This window comes from Arabidopsis thaliana, chromosome 2 (genome assembly GCF_000001735.4).
Source record: "Arabidopsis thaliana chromosome 2, partial sequence".
Classification (NCBI taxonomy): Eukaryota; Viridiplantae; Streptophyta; class Magnoliopsida; order Brassicales; family Brassicaceae; genus Arabidopsis; species Arabidopsis thaliana.
The window spans coordinates 16,510,271-16,529,815 of record NC_003071.7 but is presented as its reverse complement, the minus strand read 5'-3'; the positions used below and the strand labels follow the sequence as shown (position 1 = coordinate 16,529,815).

General features: G+C 38.3%; 6 protein-coding genes and 2 non-coding genes across 12 annotated transcripts; 6 read left to right on the top strand and 2 right to left on the bottom strand.

Annotated features, from left to right (window-relative positions):
- The first annotated feature begins 321 nt into the window (after positions 1-321).
- AT2G39650 (cruciferin (DUF506)) lies at positions 322-2,086 on the top strand. Of its 2 annotated transcripts, NM_129521.5 has the most exons (3): positions 322-745; positions 965-1,181; positions 1,268-2,086. In NM_129521.5, the coding sequence occupies exons 1-3, from the start codon at positions 542-544 to the stop codon at positions 1,720-1,722; spliced, it is 876 nt and encodes a 291-aa protein (NP_181495.1). In that variant the 5' UTR covers positions 322-541; the 3' UTR covers positions 1,723-2,086. The 2 variants fall into 2 exon arrangements, with proteins under 2 accessions (NP_181495.1, NP_001324983.1); NM_001336784.1 differs by having other exon boundaries at positions 322-1,181.
- A 691-nt stretch (positions 2,087-2,777) lies between these two features.
- On the top strand, positions 2,778-4,730 carry AT2G39640 (glycosyl hydrolase family 17 protein). The gene is made up of 2 exons (NM_129520.3): positions 2,778-3,268; positions 3,461-4,730. Exons 1-2 carry the CDS (start codon positions 2,804-2,806, stop codon positions 4,643-4,645), a joined length of 1,650 nt encoding a protein of 549 aa, NP_181494.1. The 5' UTR covers positions 2,778-2,803; the 3' UTR covers positions 4,646-4,730.
- Positions 4,731-5,032: 302 nt separating this feature from the next.
- AT2G39630 (Nucleotide-diphospho-sugar transferases superfamily protein) lies at positions 5,033-8,080 on the top strand. 3 transcript variants are annotated; one of them, NM_129519.5, is made up of 10 exons: positions 5,033-5,367; positions 5,447-5,495; positions 6,016-6,122; positions 6,279-6,324; positions 6,614-6,748; positions 6,877-6,966; positions 7,048-7,179; positions 7,295-7,378; positions 7,472-7,536; positions 7,619-8,072. In NM_129519.5, exons 1-10 carry the CDS (start codon positions 5,255-5,257, stop codon positions 7,806-7,808), a joined length of 1,011 nt encoding a protein of 336 aa, NP_181493.1. In that variant the 5' UTR covers positions 5,033-5,254; the 3' UTR covers positions 7,809-8,072. The 3 variants fall into 3 exon arrangements, with proteins under 3 accessions (NP_181493.1, NP_001325171.1, NP_850318.1); NM_179987.2 differs by having other exon boundaries at positions 5,129-5,367; positions 7,281-7,378; NM_001336783.1 differs by having other exon boundaries at positions 5,123-5,367; positions 7,048-7,378; positions 7,619-8,080.
- Positions 8,081-8,271: 191 nt separating this feature from the next.
- On the top strand, positions 8,272-10,926 carry AT2G39620 (Pentatricopeptide repeat (PPR) superfamily protein). Its single transcript, NM_129518.2, has one exon. It carries the CDS (start codon positions 8,338-8,340, stop codon positions 10,846-10,848), a length of 2,511 nt encoding a protein of 836 aa, NP_181492.1. The 5' UTR covers positions 8,272-8,337; the 3' UTR covers positions 10,849-10,926.
- Positions 10,927-10,975: 49 nt separating this feature from the next.
- AT2G39610 lies at positions 10,976-11,047 on the bottom strand. Its single transcript has one exon. It is a non-coding gene; the product is annotated as a tRNA-Cys (tRNA).
- A 133-nt stretch (positions 11,048-11,180) lies between these two features.
- Positions 11,181-11,252, top strand: AT2G39600. The gene has a single exon. It is a non-coding gene; the product is annotated as a tRNA-Cys (tRNA).
- A 316-nt stretch (positions 11,253-11,568) lies between these two features.
- On the top strand, positions 11,569-12,228 carry AT2G39590 (40S ribosomal protein S15a; the record flags this gene model as incomplete). The annotated part of the gene is made up of 3 exons (NM_129517.2): positions 11,569-11,701; positions 11,858-12,018; positions 12,130-12,228. The coding sequence occupies 3 exons, from the start codon at positions 11,569-11,571 to the stop codon at positions 12,226-12,228; spliced, it is 393 nt and encodes a 130-aa protein (NP_181491.2).
- Positions 12,229-12,615: 387 nt separating this feature from the next.
- On the bottom strand, positions 12,616-19,543 carry AT2G39580 (zinc finger C3H1 domain protein). 2 transcript variants are annotated; one of them, NM_001336782.1, is made up of 11 exons: positions 19,199-19,543; positions 18,777-18,858; positions 17,934-18,689; positions 17,687-17,808; positions 17,452-17,559; positions 16,480-17,356; positions 15,740-16,204; positions 15,356-15,663; positions 15,121-15,219; positions 14,919-15,041; positions 12,616-14,628 (listed from the first exon to the last, which is right to left on the bottom strand). In NM_001336782.1, the coding sequence occupies exons 1-11, from the start codon at positions 19,274-19,276 to the stop codon at positions 12,868-12,870; spliced, it is 4,779 nt and encodes a 1,592-aa protein (NP_001324606.1). In that variant the 5' UTR covers positions 19,277-19,543; the 3' UTR covers positions 12,616-12,867. The 2 variants fall into 2 exon arrangements, with proteins under 2 accessions (NP_001324606.1, NP_181490.5); NM_129516.5 differs by lacking the exon at positions 15,121-15,219 and having other exon boundaries at positions 12,743-14,628; positions 14,919-15,056; positions 17,413-17,559; positions 19,199-19,391.
- Positions 19,544-19,545: the final 2 nt, after the last annotated feature.

Here is a 19,545-nt window from a genome sequence, read left to right as displayed (position 1 = left end):
GCCAATTTAAAACGTTAAAGCCCACCTTTAACTTCGTCCCCAAGCCAAACTTTTAATTTCTCGATTGTCCGCTACGCTCCACCTCATCCCAAACAAATTACCCGTTTTACCCCTTTGTTAGATAAAGTTAAAACTATTTGTTAGTTTCTTTGGTAAAACGAATAATATCATATTCTCCGTCTATGTTCGTTATTCTGTTTTTAATTTTCGGTTCGTTACAGCTTCCACAGCAAGCTCAAATGGTAATATCATTAATCATATAAGGGCATTTTTGTCATTTAACATGAGTATTATATTAACCTCATCTTCGCTTCATCTTCCTTTTCGCCTATCTTCCTGGATTTTTCTCTTTCGCTAAAAAGAACCTTCAAGCTCTGTCTCTCTCATCGCTATATAATATAATAAAATCAATCACACACAAGACTCGTGAAAGGGGACGATACGCGTTTTTTATTTTGTACAGACTCAAATTCAATTCAATTCAATTTTATTCATAAGTTCTGGGTTTGAAATTTGAACAATTGACCGAGATTTGGGAACGATGGGTATGGACTTGAGAGTTGTTCCGGCGGAGGAATGGTTGAATCGAGGGATAGATTCGAGTCACGACGGTGAACATGACCTAGGCCTAATGGTTACAGATTTTCTGGAAACGGGAGGTGGTAGCGGTGGTGCTGGTTCCTGGTGCAGCAGCGACAGCGATTCTGGATTCCCAGATCCTTCTTACCTTTCCGATAAGATTCAGGTACCACCACCATCGCACCATTTTGATTTATCCTATTAGCTTAGATTCATCGGTGTTTTCCACTCGCGATTAGAGAATTTTAGAGATTATCATGGATTTGTTAGAATGGTAGCGTTTGTGGTTTGTTGTAATTTGAAGGAAGGCATGTTTTAGTACATAGGTTTCTAGGAATGGTGAAGAACATTTTGTTGAATTAAGAGTATGTGTTTGTATCTGCAGTATCTCAAGTACTCTATGGCTCAACACGAAACCGAGGTTCTCTCGGTGGTTCGTACATTGATGCTTACTATTAAGGAGAAAGATCTACACTCTGTGAAATCCGGTACATGTAACGCTAGTTGCATCAGGTTTTATCTCGCTAAGCTTTTGAGACTTTCTGGATATGATGCAGCTGTATGTTCAGCTAGATGGCAAGGTGGTGGCAAAGTTCCTGGTGGTATGTTTTCGCTTCTAAGAACCGTCTTATACAAGTGTTTCTGGACATAGAATTCTGAGAGAATGATATGTTTTGTTTGTTTGCAGGAGATAATGAGTATATAGATATCATATTGAGTGATACTGAAGTTGGTCAAGATGATCGTTTGATTGTTGATATTGATTTCAGAAGTCATTTTGAGATCGCTAGAGCTGTGGATTCTTACCAACGGATAATGGAATCACTTCCTGTGGTTTATGTAGGAACTGTTGCAAGATTAAACCAGTTCCTTCAAGTAATGGTTGATGCAGCGAAATTCTCCTTAAAGCAGAATTCAATGCCGTTACCTCCATGGAGATCTTTGAACTACCTGCGATCCAAATGGCATTCACCTCACAAAAGGCATCTCGGTCCTATCGATCAACAAGGTCCTGGAATGTTCTCACCGGGATTACATGGACAGTGTGCTGAGAATTTAAAGAGGCTTCAGTTTGCTCTCCAGGTTGAACAAGAGGCCGAGAGATTCATGAAGAAGAAGAGCGGTTTTAGCCGCAGGAACTAACCCGAGATAATGAGAATTCAAGGGGCTCGTGCTCCTTAAAGAGATTGTACAGATGTTTTTTGGAGGCATCAAGAGGCCAAAGAATTTTGCTCTGTTGAGTCGTTTTCGAGTGTAATATTTTTGCGGCTGCGTCTTTTTTTCTTTTTAATATGGATTCATTTGGGGTTACAATAACAGCCAAGGTTAGGCTTTATACAAAGAAGATAATATACGAAAGGTACCGCAATTTTTGCCGCTGTTGTATGATTCGACATTGGGAGAGATTGTTCTAATAAGCATGTTTCTGTTTGGGGTTCTTTTCCCCGTGTTATTGAGTGTTGTAATAACAATTTACCAGGAAAATATGATTAACAAATCACTGTTATGATCAATGTTTCTTATAATTATTCATACCAATGTGGTATACGTATGTTATGACCTCTCATTTCAGATCACTATTGCACAGTTACGCCAGAAATGCAATTAGTTAATTGTGGTCGATGGACTAATTATCGGACTAATGGTCCGATTAGTCCGTATCTGGTTAAGTCACATAAACAAGTTAAATCTGCCTTCTAAATTCTAAGATCTACGGTCATATCCAATCATCCACAATTTTGTATTCATCCAGAAATAAAAAGCCAATGATATATTTCTTTCTTTCTTTCAATAAATCCATGATGAACTAATAATAAATGTATTTGATGCATATGACATGTTATCCAAACTTATATTCCATTTTATTCTTAATTTAGTATATGATCTTCCCATTAAATTCCATTTTATTCTTAATTAGGTATAAGATCTTCCCATTAAATTCCATTTTATTCTTAATTAAGTATAAGATCTACCTCTCTTAGTGATGTAAACTTAATAAAATTGTGTACCATTTGTTGCCGCCCGGTTCTTCTATATTAGTTTATATTACATCAAATTTGATTACAATATAAAAGGCAACGTTCATGCTTATCATCTACATTAATTTCACTAGATTTTTAAAGAAAAATTGTAGAGACATGGAGAATCTACATTAGTAGTATAAATACACGCTTATTCTTAGCCTAGTCTTACTACACAAAACAAAACAAAACAAAACAAAGCAATGGCCAAAACGATTCGGTCTTTCATTCTCCCTTTCCTCCTCATAGTCGCCGGCGTGATCTTTCAACTCTCAGCCGTGACTTCCGCCATTGGTATCAACTATGGAACACTAGGGAACCTTCAACCTCCACAACAAGTGGTTGACTTCATCAAGACAAAGACCACTTTTGACAGTGTCAAGATCTATGATGCTAATCCCGACATCCTCCGAGCCTTCGCGGGCTCTGAAATCAACATCACCATCATGGTCCCTAACGGTAACATTCCTGCCATGGTCAACGTTGCAAATGCTCGTCAATGGGTCGCTGCCAATGTCTTACCGTTTCAGCAGCAGATCAAGTTCAAATACGTTTGTGTCGGAAACGAGATTCTTGCTAGTAACGACAATAACTTGATATCAAATCTTGTACCAGCGATGCAAAGTCTTAACGAAGCTTTAAAAGCTTCCAATCTCACTTATATCAAGGTTAGTTTCAAGTCATGATGATAAAAAAAAAAAAAAAAACTTGCGTTTACGAAAACACTAATACTAATACATGAATGTTTTTTTTTTTGTTTTTTTACATATGAATCATATTTCATAAATATTTTTTGAATACGTTGTTATTTGATACTACTATCAACAAAATGTAATTAATCCACCATTATTTGGCTTCAGGTGACAACTCCACATGCATTTACCATAAGCTATAACCGTAATACACCAAGTGAGAGCAGATTTACTAACGATCAAAAAGATATTTTTACAAAGATCTTGGAATTTCATCGTCAGGCTAAGTCCCCATTCATGATCAACGCCTACACTTTTTTCACGATGGACACGAACAATGTCAATTACGCAATATTTGGTCCATCAAATGCAATAACGGATACCAATACACAACAAACCTACACCAACATGTTTGACGCAGTCATGGATGCAACATATTCTGCTATGAAAGCTCTTGGCTATGGCGACGTAGATATCGCGGTAGGGGAGACCGGTTGGCCCACGGCTTGTGACGCTTCATGGTGCTCACCTCAAAACGCTGAAAACTACAACCTCAATATCATCAAGCGTGCACAAGTTATAGGGACACCTCTAATGCCCAACCGCCACATCGATATCTTCATATTTGCATTGTTCAATGAAGATGGAAAACCCGGTCCAACACGTGAGAGAAATTGGGGGATATTTAAACCGGATTTTTCACCGATGTATGATGTTGGAGTTCTAAAAGGCGGTGGAAGCCCGCTTCCGTTTCCACCGATAAACAACAATGGAAAATGGTGTGTGGGAAAACCAGAAGCGACGTTAATGCAACTACAAGCAAATATTGATTGGGTATGCAGCCATGGTATTGATTGTACACCAATCTCACCTGGTGGCATATGTTTTGACAACAACAACATGACGACTCGGTCCTCGTTTATTATGAACGCTTATTACCAAAGCAAGGGATGCGTTGATGTTGTCTGTGATTTTAGCGGTACTGGCATCGTTACCAGTACCAACCCAAGCACTAGCACATGCCCTATACCGATAGGGGAAGGTGGCGGCGGCAATGGCGCAAAAAGCAAAAGTGCAAATTGGTGTATGGCGAAACAAGAAGCGACAGAGACACAACTACAAGCTAATATTGATTGGGTGTGTAGCCAAGGTATTGATTGTAAACCAATATCACCTGGTGGCATATGTTTTGATAACAACAACATGAAGACTCGATCCACGTTCATAATGAACGCTTATTACGAGAGCAAAGGATACTCCAAAGACGCTTGTGACTTCCGTGGTAGTGGCATCGTCACTACTACCAACCCAAGCACTAGCACATGCGTCGTACCAGCATCAGTAACGCTCTGAATTTTTAAAAAGCAACTACAGAAACTGAAAAAAATCAATAAAACAAGATCCTTTTATTTCATTATAAGAACAATCATTTTTCGTTGTTTTTATGTTGTATCTTTAATTTTCATTATATTTTTCAAATATTTATGTAGACATGTACATGAAAAAGAAAAATTATATACATATGGTAAAATATCCAAATTATACTTTGTCATTTCCATCTATTCATTTTCTAGTTATTCATATATATAATCTGCCATTTCCAAATCATAATATTGATCAGTTTTATTCTTTAACATATTTTAATCCACATTTTTTTCTGTATATTGAAAATTGTTAATCAATAAAACTTTATTTTATTATAATTTGAGATTTTGTTCAACATTAACACTACCAAACGAACCGGAACCTAAATGGCTAAACCAAAAGTCAAACCGAAATGGCTATCTCAAATTGAGCTCTGCTGCATTTTAATCTGAAATTAGGGATTGAACCATCTTCACGGATCAATCATTAGACTTTAGCTTTTCTTGCTTATTCTTCACGGATTGGTTTCGATCTCTCCTTCTTCACTCTCTCTCTTTCTCGTGAAAGCAAAACAGATCTCAAATCTCGGGAGCAACAATGGAGTTTCTGGTAACAGTTGCGGAATTCAGCCTCTGGCTGCTGCTGATCGTCTTATTCGGATTTCTATCCGTTGTTGTTTTTGAAGCTTGGAGAAGGAGACACAGTAACGTGTACGTTTTACTCAATTTCTTCGAATTTGTTCCGATTTCTGAGGATAAGATTTGATTGATTTGTTTTGGATTTTCTCAGCTCTGTCGAGACCGTGACTACACTCGACGATCCGAAATCTATAAAACCGGTAACGTCTGATTGATTTATCGTATTAGTTTACAGTGATTTTCTGGCAATAGTGTGGCAAAGAACGATAGCGTTTTGAAAATCAGTTAATTATAGTTAATGGAACTGAGATTTTCTCGTTAAAAAGGTTTTGCGTTGGCGATTTGAACACTTGATTCTGTGTTTCGCTAAAACGAATGTTGAAGCTTCACGTAGTCTTTAAGAGGAACTGTTTCCATTAGTTTAGCTCTTTTTTTGTATCAAATGTTACATTTTGGTTTAGCAAAGAAGCTTGAGAAGTTATATTGTATAGTCGTGTGAAACTTGATAAGTAGTTTATGGAGTCTCTTCCAGATGCAGACTTTGGAAACTCTTAAGTTAGTGGCTTAGCTAGAAAAATTAAGTGTTCCATTATAATGTTGAATCCATACATAGATTGTCTTGTCAATTATAACGAGTTTGACTTGCTTGATCGCATTTTCTGGTGGTTGAGGAATCTGATTTTACTTTTCCTGACCCTGTTTTTCAAACTTTATTATCAGATTCCTTGCCCTCATATTACCGACCCTGCCGAGAAGTATTTGTCTTTAATAGTTCCAGCGTATAATGAAGAACTGAGACTTCCTGCTGCTCTTGAGGAAACAATGGAGTAAGTTAGACAACTTCCACTTATTCGAATCTCCCTTTTACTGGATTGTGTGTCTGCTTCCAATCGTGAGAAGTTTGCTTCTCTTGCGAAACAGCAGCACAAGTCTTATTTATGCATACTACAGAGGCATAATTGTAATTCGCCTCTGGTTTGCAGTTACCTTCAAGATCGTGCATCACGGGACAAGAGTTTTTCTTTTGAGGTAAATACTAAGTAGTTTTCCATACTAAGTAGTTCTCCTTACAACTGATTAAGGTGGATTCTTAACATAGATATGGCCTTTGTTATGGTGAATATGTATGAGCTTTTAAACGTTTTTTGTCCCTAAATTTGATTTACCTAACTCTATTAAAAAAAGGAGAGTAATGCTCACAACTTATTAATCTATCAATATAGACTGCCCACTCATGCTAAATTTCTCAATAAGTCGTTATTGTGTTCCTTAAACCCTATATGCATCAGTGGATTAAGTTTACCTTTTCTCCTTTTAGGTGGTGATTGTTGATGATGGAAGTGTTGATGGAACAAAAAGAGTAGCTTTTGATTTCATTAGAAAGTACACAATTGACAACATAAGGGTTATACCCCTTGGGAAGAATCAAGGCAAAGGAGAAGCTATAAGAAAAGTGAGTTCAACTCGTAGCGCATGCAATTCTATATATTTATTTTATGTGATTGAGTAAGACTGTAAATTTGTCATTTCATAGTACAAAAAAATAATCGAAGCTTTCTACTTTTTGAAAGCATTGAATAGGGAATGTTGCATTCGCGGGGTCAGCTACTTCTCATGTTGGATGCTGATGGAGCAACTAAAGTAACGGACCTAGAAAAACTTGAAAATCAGGTTTGCCCTTAGTTTTGACTGTTAAAACTTCAGAGAAACTAGAAATTGTGCTATAAATTTCCTGATCTCCTAGCCTCTCAGATCAATGCAGTAGCCAGAGAAGAATATTCAATCAGAAATCCAGCATCTAAGGATATGGATTTCAAAATAGGTGATGTTCAAGTATCCGCATTTGGTTCTCGTGCTCATCTCGAGGAGAAAGCTCTTGCTACAGTTAAGTCTTGCAAACTTCTGTTCTAGACAACATCATTCTTTGTCTATGTACACACACAGATGCATATACTTATTACGCATCTTAGATAATTGACTTTTAGTCTTTCAATTTCAGAGGAAATGGTATCGCAACTTTCTGATGAAGGGTTTCCATCTTGTGGTTCTATTAGCTGCTGGTCCTGGTATTCGGGATACACAGGTGGCTTTTTAAATCTCATTCGTTGTTTCCTTCTACACTCTCTGTTTCACCAATCTTGAATAGTAATAACTAAACATCATTTTTTTTAATCAGTGTGGCTTCAAGATGTTTACTAGGGCTGCTGCTAGGAGACTTTTCACAAACGTCCATCTGAAAAGGTATATGAGTAAATGAATCGATGATGATAAACTAGCAGTAAAAACATCAATAAGAGTCTCATCTGACTCGGTCTATGCGCAGGTGGTGCTTTGATGTTGAATTGGTGTACTTGTGCAAGCGTTTTAATATACCAATGGTTGAAATCTCTGTGAAATGGTCCGAAATTCCCGGGTCTAAAGTCAGTATGTTGAGCATTCCAAACATGCTTTGGGAGCTTGCTTTAATGTCTGTGGGATACAGAACTGGCATGTGGAAGATCCATCAAGTATGAGACACATAGACAACAACATACATAGAGCATTTCCTCTTGGGAATAACAACTCGTCCACGCTGGTTTTCTGCAGAGAGGATATAGTTTTGATGTCTCTGAATTTCTGGTCAAGCTCAAGGAAAGCTAAGGCGATAGAAAATATGTCGGTCTTTGTTTCAATAGATGTGATAAAAATCTTACCGGATTATAAATGATGAAATGAAACTACTACAGCTCTAGATTTTTTTTTTTTTGGTTTTAGTTTAAACTACTCAAACTTTGTTCAAAAAAAAAAAAAAAAAAAAAGTTTAAACTACTCAAACATTCCAATGACAGTGCTCTACTTTGAGTTTTACATCTTCATGGCATGAACTAAAGATTAAAGTCTTAATCTTAGGAACTGATTGATCCTCTTATAAACTAAATCGCTCTAATTAAATGACTTCAATTTTATAATTTATATATTACAGAAAATTTTGAAGCTTTCAAATTTAACGGTTTTTCCTATAAACCGCCAAAAAACTGCAAATGCATCCTCGTCGCCGGTGAAATGCCAATTAACTACACTAACCTCCTCCTTATGCTCCGGGAATGTAAGAACTTCCGGTGTCTTCTTCAAGTTCACGGCAGCTTGATAGTCTCAGGTCTTAAACCTCATAACCAGCTCATAAACGCTTATTCTCTCTTTCAAAGACAGGACCTTTCTCGCGTCATCTTTGATTCAGTTCGAGATCCAGGTGTTGTCTTGTGGAATTCAATGATCAGAGGATACACGAGAGCCGGTTTGCACAGAGAAGCTCTCGGATTCTTCGGGTATATGTCGGAGGAGAAAGGTATTGATCCAGACAAGTACAGTTTCACTTTTGCTTTGAAGGCTTGTGCCGGATCTATGGACTTTAAGAAGGGTTTACGGATACATGATTTGATTGCTGAGATGGGTCTTGAGTCTGATGTTTATATAGGAACTGCGTTAGTTGAAATGTATTGTAAAGCTCGTGACTTGGTTTCTGCAAGACAAGTGTTCGATAAAATGCATGTGAAGGATGTTGTTACTTGGAACACTATGGTTTCCGGGTTGGCTCAAAATGGATGTTCTAGTGCAGCTTTGCTGTTGTTTCATGATATGCGTTCGTGTTGTGTTGACATTGATCATGTTAGTTTATATAATCTGATCCCTGCGGTTTCGAAGCTAGAGAAGAGTGATGTCTGTAGATGTCTTCACGGACTTGTGATTAAGAAAGGTTTTATCTTTGCTTTCTCTAGTGGGCTGATTGACATGTATTGCAACTGCGCGGATTTATATGCTGCTGAATCTGTTTTTGAAGAAGTGTGGAGGAAGGATGAGTCTTCATGGGGTACAATGATGGCAGCTTATGCACATAATGGGTTCTTTGAGGAGGTATTGGAGTTGTTTGACCTTATGAGAAACTATGATGTTAGAATGAATAAGGTAGCTGCAGCAAGTGCTCTTCAAGCTGCTGCATATGTAGGGGATTTAGTGAAGGGGATTGCAATTCATGATTACGCAGTGCAACAAGGATTGATCGGTGATGTCTCAGTTGCTACTTCTCTTATGAGTATGTATTCCAAATGTGGTGAGTTGGAGATAGCCGAACAACTGTTCATTAATATTGAAGATAGAGATGTTGTTTCTTGGTCTGCCATGATTGCGTCGTATGAGCAAGCAGGGCAACACGATGAGGCTATCTCTTTGTTTAGAGATATGATGAGAATACATATCAAGCCTAATGCTGTAACTTTGACTAGTGTGCTACAAGGGTGTGCAGGAGTAGCCGCCTCTAGATTGGGTAAGAGCATACATTGTTATGCTATAAAGGCTGATATTGAGTCTGAGTTGGAAACTGCCACAGCTGTTATTTCAATGTACGCTAAATGTGGTCGATTTTCTCCCGCGCTCAAAGCCTTTGAAAGACTGCCAATTAAAGATGCTGTGGCATTCAACGCTCTAGCGCAAGGGTATACTCAGATTGGTGATGCCAATAAAGCATTTGATGTGTACAAGAACATGAAGTTACATGGTGTATGCCCAGACTCAAGAACTATGGTTGGTATGCTTCAAACTTGTGCCTTCTGTAGTGACTATGCTCGAGGTTCTTGTGTTTATGGACAAATTATAAAGCATGGGTTCGATTCAGAATGTCACGTGGCACATGCTCTTATCAATATGTTCACCAAATGTGATGCCCTCGCTGCAGCGATAGTTTTGTTTGACAAGTGTGGATTCGAGAAAAGTACTGTATCTTGGAATATAATGATGAACGGGTACTTACTCCATGGCCAGGCTGAAGAAGCTGTTGCCACTTTTCGTCAGATGAAGGTTGAGAAATTTCAGCCAAATGCAGTCACTTTTGTTAACATAGTACGCGCAGCAGCAGAATTATCAGCCTTGAGAGTAGGAATGTCGGTTCATTCCAGTCTCATTCAGTGTGGATTTTGTTCCCAAACACCAGTAGGAAACAGCCTTGTTGACATGTATGCGAAATGTGGAATGATAGAATCTTCCGAGAAATGCTTTATTGAGATAAGCAACAAATACATAGTTTCATGGAACACTATGCTATCCGCTTACGCAGCCCACGGTCTAGCAAGCTGTGCGGTCTCACTTTTCTTGTCCATGCAAGAAAACGAACTCAAACCAGACTCTGTTTCCTTTCTCAGTGTTCTTTCAGCTTGTAGACACGCAGGGTTAGTCGAAGAAGGAAAACGAATTTTCGAGGAAATGGGAGAGAGACACAAGATCGAAGCAGAAGTTGAACATTACGCGTGTATGGTAGATCTATTAGGGAAGGCTGGTTTGTTTGGTGAAGCTGTGGAAATGATGAGAAGAATGAGAGTGAAAACAAGTGTAGGAGTATGGGGAGCTTTATTAAATTCTTCAAGAATGCATTGTAATTTGTGGTTAAGCAATGCTGCATTGTGTCAGCTTGTTAAACTTGAGCCACTAAATCCTTCTCATTATAGTCAAGATCGGAGATTAGGAGAGGTCAATAATGTATCAAGAATTAAGAAAGTTCCTGCTTGTAGTTGGATAGAAGTCTGAGAATACTCAATTCTTTTGATTCTTCTTCTCTATCTTTTACTGTATCAAAAAATCTTTCTAAGTATAATTGAAATTGTGAGAAATATTGGAAAATCTGTTGAAATCTCTGTTAAGAGACAAAAAATAAAGAGCCCAACCGGATTCGAACCGGTGACCTATTGATCTGCAGTCAATTGCTCTACCACTGAGCTATAGGCTCTTCTTGACTTTAGTGTATGCTAACTAATAGAAATACTAAACTTGCATGATAGAACATTATTTTACTTAAAACAGAATTTTGGAGAAACATAATTGTTAAGTTATATATAAGTAGTATACACTAAAGTCAATAAGAGCCTATAGCTCAGTGGTAGAGCAATTGACTGCAGATCAATAGGTCACCGGTTCGAATCCGGTTGGGCTCTTAATTTTTTTTTTTTAAGCCCAGTAAAAACTGGGTTTCGTAGTAAATGGGAACGTACATAGAAGAGAGATTAGGGTTGTGCTATATATTCTCCGTTAAAAAAACCCTAGTTTTAAAACCTTCTGAACCCTAGCCAGAATACGTAAGTAACTTTTGTGAGTTTTTGTCTGCGTGAGAATTTTAACGTTTGTTGTAATCTAGTTGAAATTGAAATCGGCAGGTAACAAAAAGTCTGAATTTATGATTCTTTTATGACACAACACACAAGTCATGAAACTTATGAGGCAATTCTTATATTTATGTGTGTAGAGGCGATAATGGTGAGGGCTAGCGTCTTAAACGATTGTCTCAAGAGCATGAGTAATGCAGAGAAACAAGGGAAACGCCAAGTCATGATAAGACCATCTTCCAAAGTGATCATTAAGTTTCTCACTGTGATGCAAAAGCATGGTACAATTGTTTTACTCAATGAGCTTCTTCTTGTTTGATTTCTCTCTTTTTTTTTTAGGTTTAAGGGAATTATACCGTATCGAATAAAACATTCTGGAATCTCTCAAATGTTCAGTTTTGACTTGAAACACACAAACTTTTTCCTTTGGTTTATAGGTTACATTGCAGAGTTTGAATATGTGGATGATCACAGATCCGGGAAGATTGTGGTTGAGCTTAATGGAAGGCTTAACAACTGCGGTGTTATTAGTCCTCGATATGACCTTGGCGTCAAGGAAATTGAAGGTTGGACTGCTAAATTGCTCCCTTCAAGACAGGTAAAAAACTAACCATTCTTTTATTTAATAAATCTCTGAGACCAATTCATGGTTTATTGTGTTTGATCATTGTGGGATATTCTAACAAAGTATGTGTACCAAATTGAGCAGTTTGGGTACATTGTCCTGACAACATCAGCTGGAATCATGGACCATGAAGAGGCTAGGAAGAAAAATGTTGGGGGCAAAGTGCTTGGTTTTTTCTACTAGAGGGATTTTTATGATTTTATGTGTTGGGACTTAATTGTTAGTCTTTTTAGTGTTTTCTTATTGATTTTTCGATTGGTTTACTTATTATTACTCTTTTGGCGATTGTTACTCTTTTGCTTATTATTACTATTTTGGCGTCAAGAACCTTGCTATGGCCAGTCCCAAGTTGTTTAACTGCTTGTTGAATGGATTACGATCTTTTTATACAAACAATTTGGATCTCGGAGATTACTAGTTGTTGTTTTACGGCCTTGGTCTGGTGGTACTTGATAGGAGATAGTAAACTCATTCTACCGTTAGTTCGACTACTTACTAGAAACAAAAACACATATGTTGTTGGGTTAGTTAGCTCTCGACTTCGGGATGGATGTTCAATAACATGGTGTGCCAATACCCAACGAAATGCATTGTTTTTTGGATTAGAGAGCCAATGATTGAACTTTCCTATTAACACTCTACAATATCCAAAAGAAGAAGAAAAACTTATAACACAAACTGAACCAGAAGACATTTTAAACGTATAATTCGTATTGACTTAAAACTTTTTAAACTGTATATTCCCATTTCTTTTCCAAAAATCCCCCTTTACTCTTACTTTTGCTATATATAGGGGGACAAAAATCAAAAGACTTAATAGTTTCAAGCAAGAGTGATTCCTTTCTTTCTGGCTGCTTCTTCGATCTCAATACCCCTTCTCTCTTCTATACTTTTGCATAAACTCCAATAACATCTCCATAACTTCACAGACATTGGATATACAGACAATGCTTTCTTCAAGAATCTCTCAGCTCTAGTCTTGAAACCATTGATATCACTCACTATTTCTCCAGCCTCCACCCAAATATACTCCGGAGCTACTGGGATGGCACAAGATATTGTACTCGCCAAATTCAGACCTGCCCAGAAATGAATACCCGAGGAGGAACCAGAATCTGATTGTTTCTCTTCTTTCCTTAACAGCTTACTTACAGACAAAGCCAGCGGGTAATTGCTTGGAACCAACCCTAAGATTGTTTCCACAAAATCCACCAGTTCCTTTTGCTTACTTAGCTTCTCGGGTACAAGAGATGGTCCGTGCCATGCTTCAAGAACAACATTCACCACAAAGAGTTCAGATGAAACTGGAGCCAGAAGGTTAGTAACTAGCTTCCTGACTCTTGGTTTCTCAGCGCTGTTGCTAATGAATTTCCAAGATAGTGGCTCTTTTACAGGTAAAGAACTTGCTCGATCCAAATAAGAGTTGAGTAATCTCATTTGTAGGTTGATTGAAAATTCACCCGTTGCTTGCAACTCGTTGATTAGCTGAAACACAGCATGCTCTCTAAGACAGTGCATGAAATGCTCAGGAGCTGTTGCTTTTAGTGCTTGGTCAATGGCCAAGCGAGCCTCAGTCCAGTTACTCTGCAGTAGATTATGCAGAGAGAGATTAAGATATCCAAACATCACATCCACCTGATCCGATGCAACATTTAGATCTGATAAAGCTGATTCCAGCATATTATCATCCCCTTCTTCTTCATTGCCTCGTACTGTCTTATACTTATGGGACAAAACATCCCATACTGAACCGTACCACCGGGACATGAGTTCTCTTGCCAAATCGTAGCTTCCTCCTTCCAAAGCATATTCAGCATACTGATTCCAAATACACTGTATGCATGACGCCTCTTTTGCTTCCTGCTTGAGAAGCTCTTCAAACCCAGACGAAAACATATCCTTTAACTCATTTGATTGCATCCTAACTGCTAACAATTTTAGCTCCAAGCATGTTGGGTAGAGTTGAACAGATGCCTTCAAAATGTCCCTACGGCTTTCTAACTCATCTACTGCAATCATAAACAGGGCGTAGTTCAGAGCAAATAGCCCAGCAGGTCGCTTTTGTATTCCATTGTTGGTACCATGTTCTACGGAACGCATCCCTTTATCAAATAGTCTGAGCGCCATTTGCTTCAGATCACCATCCAAATTAACAGTAGGCCATTCTATTTCAAGTAGTTCCTTCTCCATTTCAAGTCGTCGGATAATAGAGTCAGGCAGCTTCCTGTAAATAACTAAGTACACACAACAAACCCAGAACACACATTTGTCAGAATATGTTAAGCATGTGAGAATGTGAGACATCAGTGAAAAGTCAGGGTCATCAGAAACTGCTGCTGGAGCCTGAAGCTTGGATATTCTCTGTATTGCCTTCGAAACATTCCCAGAAATGCACAAAAGGTTGAACATCTGCAACAAAACATCTAATATGCAAGCGCTGGCATGATTCCTGTCAATGGACCCAGATGCATGGTTGCAAAGTGCTGAGAGGGCGGTATCATATGCAATTAATTGATCATTAAGTTGTCCTCGACTGTTGATGTACATAAGCCAAATTACGTATGATCTGCTACTGTGTTTGACCTGAAGAGTTGAAATGTTATCCCATATAAACCAGGTGGAAAGACTGTGAAGCATCAAAAAGCATTCTATAGCAAAGATAAAAAATTAACTAGTAACTAGACAACGAAACTGAAAAAGATAATAACATGCCAAGACATCTATATAGAAGTTTGAAAATTGTAAAACACTATCAGAAACACCAAGTTGGATTAGTATATGAATATATGCAAACATACACAAACAATCAATCATAAAATGCAAATGGTGTGGCTATGTAGATGCAGGCAATATCGTAGAAGGGGATAACATACCCCATAAGAAAACATATCTTTCCCATCTGATCCTTCATATGCATGGTAAATCAGGAGATAAACAGCCCAAAGAATCTCAGAAGTTGGGTCACCTTCAAGACCTTGTGAAAGCAAAGAAAGGGCCTGAAATATGTGCCACTAAAATTAGAACGAGAGTCAAATTTGATACAACACAATATTGACAGGAATCAAACAACATTGCCTGGATCAAGCCTTCTGACTGCTCAACTTCCCGAAAGAAAATAATAAGAGCCATTTCCATGGGTTCAACAGCAGCATCTGAACCTTGTTTAAGGATATTCTACGAATGCACCAAGCAGGTCAGTGCAAGATGATAATAAGAATATCAACAAAAGAAGAAAACATCGGTCAGATCTGCATCTAGATATTAGCAAAATTTAAGGTTAACTTATAAGAAAGAGAAAACAAAGACAAACCATTAAGCTATGCTTAATCCTGAAGTATGATGAGTATGTTTTCGAATTTCCTAGGACCACAATTCGACCTTCATTTTCCTTTGCAGGTACATTCCTGTAAAGCGAGTTTGATGAGGCTAGGCAGGCACTAAAGTGCTTGCACCATATTTGTCCATGTCTTTGAGCCAGAACGGACTCATAAGACCACGAGTCAACCTTCATCGTATCCAAGGAGACAAGATAAGTTGGTGAAAACACTGAGTCCAAAATCTGGGATCCTTTGGAAGAATTATGTGTCTTCTGATGTGAACTTGACCCAACTCTACCATCTGGAAGATAAAAAAATTAGAAATTTTAGCAAAGAAATATCATTTCTAGAACTCTTACAAAAATATTCTGCCGTACCAGGATCATGTAGACTTTGATGCAAACTGTCATCAGAGAAATCCTTGAAATGTTGCCAAGAACATTCATCGTTATTGCACCTTCCACGTAACTCGTACATGCAGAGAGGCCAAGAAGGGTCCACCTTCAAATTACAGGTGTAGAAGCCAATTTTTTTCTCATATACTATAGTTTCCGTCAAGCTCCTACATTGTCTTTTATCACTATATAGGCTATATGTCTTGTTTTGAAGTATATATTCTGGTCCCAGAGATGTAATTGAAGACCCTGGGACTTTCAAATGATAGATTGTGCTCCGAAATAAAGGACCGGACAACGCTACAGACGATAAAAGGGCATTCTCTGGTGAACTCCTATGGGACTCCATATCTATAGATAACTGATAATTTAGCGAATTTTCCTCGATTGAGCGTCGTTCAACTGGTGCTTCGGATGGACTTCCTTGCAGTTTATTGGCCCCTGGCTCTGAAATTGAAAACAGGAAGACATCTTACTGAAAATATAAAGGAAAGTGAAGCACATGGGGACCACGTTGGTTCATCCATCTCGGGACAATGCTATGGGAACTCAATCACATTTGACCCCAGTTCATGCATTTGCTATCCGCAATGTAAAATATGGTTGCAAAACGACCATGCTATTATTTTTCCTTTTTGAAGGGAATGCACAGCCACACATAAGATAAAAAAATCATATAATAACTAAACAAAATGCCAATCTCTTAAAGATAAACTCCTTACCTAGAGAATCATTATGCAGATATATTTCGGAGAAAGGACTACCGTTATCTCTCTGGGTTCCTTCACTTCCGAAATCTCTTTCATCCCCTCTATCTATCACAGTCTCTTCATTGAAACATGTGCCACCTCTAGATTCTGCCCTCATGCCTAGACGGTCAAACAATTTTGATCTTAATGATGCTTCAAGAAGCAAAGCATTCTGATTGCCTAGTGTTTGATCAATATTTTCTTTTTGATGTCCAGGGTTCCCCTCGGTAGATTCATGGTCAACTGGAAATGACTCGTCATCTGGCAAAATGTTTGCATCACTTGATGGGGAGCATAGTCTACTTGCAGTTTGCTTGTTACCGCAAGGCAATCCATCAGAGGTACTAGCACCAAGATCACTGTACCCCAAATTCTGTCCACTACGGGAATGAGGTGGAGGATGACTGCCAACATATTCACTGTTATATTTGTGGTTGCTTTCTAGCTGAGAATGCTGAGCAATGTCCGTTTTGGTTGCCAGATCAATGCTTCCAGTACTATTATTCAAGAAGTGAAACCCGGTTTCAGGATTCTCACCATGTATAGAAGGCCACAACAATCTGGAGTCACGAACGATGAGAGATCCATAATGAGCAGATAAAATTTCTCTCTTACTGTAAAGTTCTGCACATCTGGCATTTGCCTCTATCAAAGATCTCTGTGCCTTTCTATAAACCTTAAGAGCATTTCTTTCTTCAATTTCAAAAAGGCGTTTTCGTTCTTGTGCTTCCTCCAACTCTTTGTCAAGCGATTCCTCTAGGTTCGTCAAGGATAGCATATCCAGTTGACTATGTCCAGGAACTGTTGTACTTCCCGGGATGTTGTAGAGGCCAGAATTATTCGAACAAGGCTAGATTGCAAGCAGACACAAAAAAAAAATCAAAAGTAAGGATCACAAATTCCTACCAGCCGCTTCCAGTTGTTATTTGAGGATCTAGAAAAAACCTGATGGTTTCCATTGACTATTTTAAGTAACTGTTCACTTGACACGCTCCTATCAACATTTTTCATTGTTTCGAGTTCTCTTCCACCTTCGTAATGATTCACTTTGCCCTGCAATAAAAATAAAAACGCTCAAATAAAGAAAAATACTGACCCATAAGTAGCATATTAAATAATCTTTGCGTCAAATTTTCCAATTCTAGTAAAGCATAAAACACAAAACCATGGTAACACGTACGGTGCTTTTTTGTAAGACACTTGAGCTTGTATTTCCTTCCACAGTATGCTGAGGAATAACAGGTGGAACAATCTCATCACTCTTACTTCCGAGGTGTTTGCAACTAGAATTTGCATTGACACCTGAAATAAACATCAGAGTCAGGTGATATCAGATGTGGTAAAAATCAAAACACTGAATTCCATAACCAAGATAGAGTTTAAGTGAAACAGCCAGTAGCAAATTCAATGTTTGCCTCTAGACTCACCTGGCAGTAGACTTTTGCGGATGTCTGGCGCATTCATTGGTGCAGCCGCAGATGCTGCCACTCTGTAATCAATAACAGGCTGACTTGTGTCAATTCCACTAACTTTTAAACGTTTCTTGGGAGGTTCGTTTGGTTCTAGATGTCTAGTATCATCAGAAATAATACTGACCCTCCTTGCTGGAGTGATTTTTGGGTTAACGGCATCCTTCTTTGGCTGTGCAGCCTTAAGCTTCAGCTCACTTTCCCGAAGCGCAATCTGCTGCTTTAAATCCTGAAGTTTGTTGCTATTGGACTCCACAATCTGTTCAGGACGCTGTGCATCTTTGCTAACCGTCCTTTCAGAGGAATGAATATATTTATTGGATTTCATTTCCTTGGCAAATGAAAGGTTGGAGACTTTGGACGTCGCAGCATGACTAAAGGTGCTAGTGGACAATGCCTTCTTTGTTATGGCTCTTATATCAATCTGTCTTGGTCCTTTCAATTTTGTTTGTGAAAATGTAGACGGGTTTCTATTCCCAGATATGGTTCCCTTTGGTTGAATCTTTGATGTCTGTGTACGTCCTTTACAATCAGATTCACTACCACTATCATCATCTGAGAAGTTTATCACGAGGTTGCTGTTGTTGCCCCTTACAGGAAATTTCTTCCCATGAATGGCAGCAATGGCTTGCTTCGTCTCAAAAATCCGGCCTCCAGGGTTTGTCAGCTTCGTTGGTGTAGCATCAGAAGGCTTAATAAAAGATCCACCATTTCCTGCCAAGTCACAATGAAAAGAAAAACAAGGAGTTTGTCTCAGAGGCAACTTCCATGGAGAAGTTACATATAACAAATAATATTTACCAGCTTGACGCCTTTGGATATTTGTGTTTGCTGATATATGTTCAGTAAGAGGAGATCTCGTGCTTGTTTGCATTGGTTGTACCTAAGAAAAACAAAATCGTTGAAATTTTAGGGTTTTGAAATCTGCTAATCAATAATAATAAAACATTCTGGAAACAGTGGATTGCCGCAATTAATGCAACACGAAAGCTTTGAAATCAAATAATCAACGAACAATCACTAAGAAATAAGCTCTAGTCTCTGAACTAACACAATTTATACCCCAAATCTATAAACCCATACAAATTGAACACAGGCAGATCTCAAAAACCACACAAATCGAGAGAGATCAGTTGATATGTTCAGGGTGCAACAGAATCCAGATTCGCAGACTGTGAAAATCAATAGCAGAAAATATAAGTTATAGTAGCGAGAATTGATACTTCGTCGTCGGAGGTAGATAGTTCGCCTTCTTCTTTTCCGGTAACAGGAGAGTTTTTCCCGGTGATTGGTGTCGTCATCTTCCTCGGTTCTTACGACACATGAATTTCAAAAACCTAAGAATGATATTGAAAGACGAAGGAGAATCACAGCTTTCGTTAAGATAGGAGGACCTCTGCTGCACTGGATTACTAGCCGCCGATGAAGCACGAGCGAGCGACAACGGATAACGAAACGACGAAATTAACCCTACCGCTTCGTTTTTTTATTTTTAATTAACGCGTTTCCTTTTTCTTAACCGTTTAATTTTTCGAATCTATTTCAGATCCAATGGTAAACAACTAAACAT

Coding starts and splice junctions, on each gene's coding strand:
- AT2G39620 (NM_129518.2), top strand. CDS start 8,338: ATGCCAATTAACTACACTAACCTCCTCCTTATGCTCCGGGAATGTAAG.
- AT2G39640 (NM_129520.3), top strand. CDS start 2,804: ATGGCCAAAACGATTCGGTCTTTCATTCTCCCTTTCCTCCTCATAGTC. Junction 3,269..3,460: donor CCAATCTCACTTATATCAAG/GTTAGTTTCAAG, acceptor ATTTGGCTTCAG/GTGACAACTCCACATGCATT.
- AT2G39630 (NM_129519.5), top strand. CDS start 5,255: ATGGAGTTTCTGGTAACAGTTGCGGAATTCAGCCTCTGGCTGCTGCTG. Junction 6,325..6,613: donor ACAAGAGTTTTTCTTTTGAG/GTAAATACTAAG, acceptor TTCTCCTTTTAG/GTGGTGATTGTTGATGATGG. Junction 6,967..7,047: donor TAGAAAAACTTGAAAATCAG/GTTTGCCCTTAG, acceptor CTAGCCTCTCAG/ATCAATGCAGTAGCCAGAGA.
- AT2G39580 (NM_001336782.1), bottom strand. CDS start 19,276: ATGACGACACCAATCACCGGGAAAAACTCTCCTGTTACCGGAAAAGAA. Junction 17,809..17,933: donor CCGCAAAAGTCTACTGCCAG/GTGAGTCTAGAG, acceptor TGTTTATTTCAG/GTGTCAATGCAAATTCTAGT. Junction 14,629..14,918: donor AAGATATGTTTTCTTATGGG/GTATGTTATCCC, acceptor TCAACTCTTCAG/GTCAAACACAGTAGCAGATC.
- AT2G39650 (NM_129521.5), top strand. CDS start 542: ATGGGTATGGACTTGAGAGTTGTTCCGGCGGAGGAATGGTTGAATCGA. Junction 746..964: donor ACCTTTCCGATAAGATTCAG/GTACCACCACCA, acceptor TTGTATCTGCAG/TATCTCAAGTACTCTATGGC. Junction 1,182..1,267: donor TGGTGGCAAAGTTCCTGGTG/GTATGTTTTCGC, acceptor GTTTGTTTGCAG/GAGATAATGAGTATATAGAT.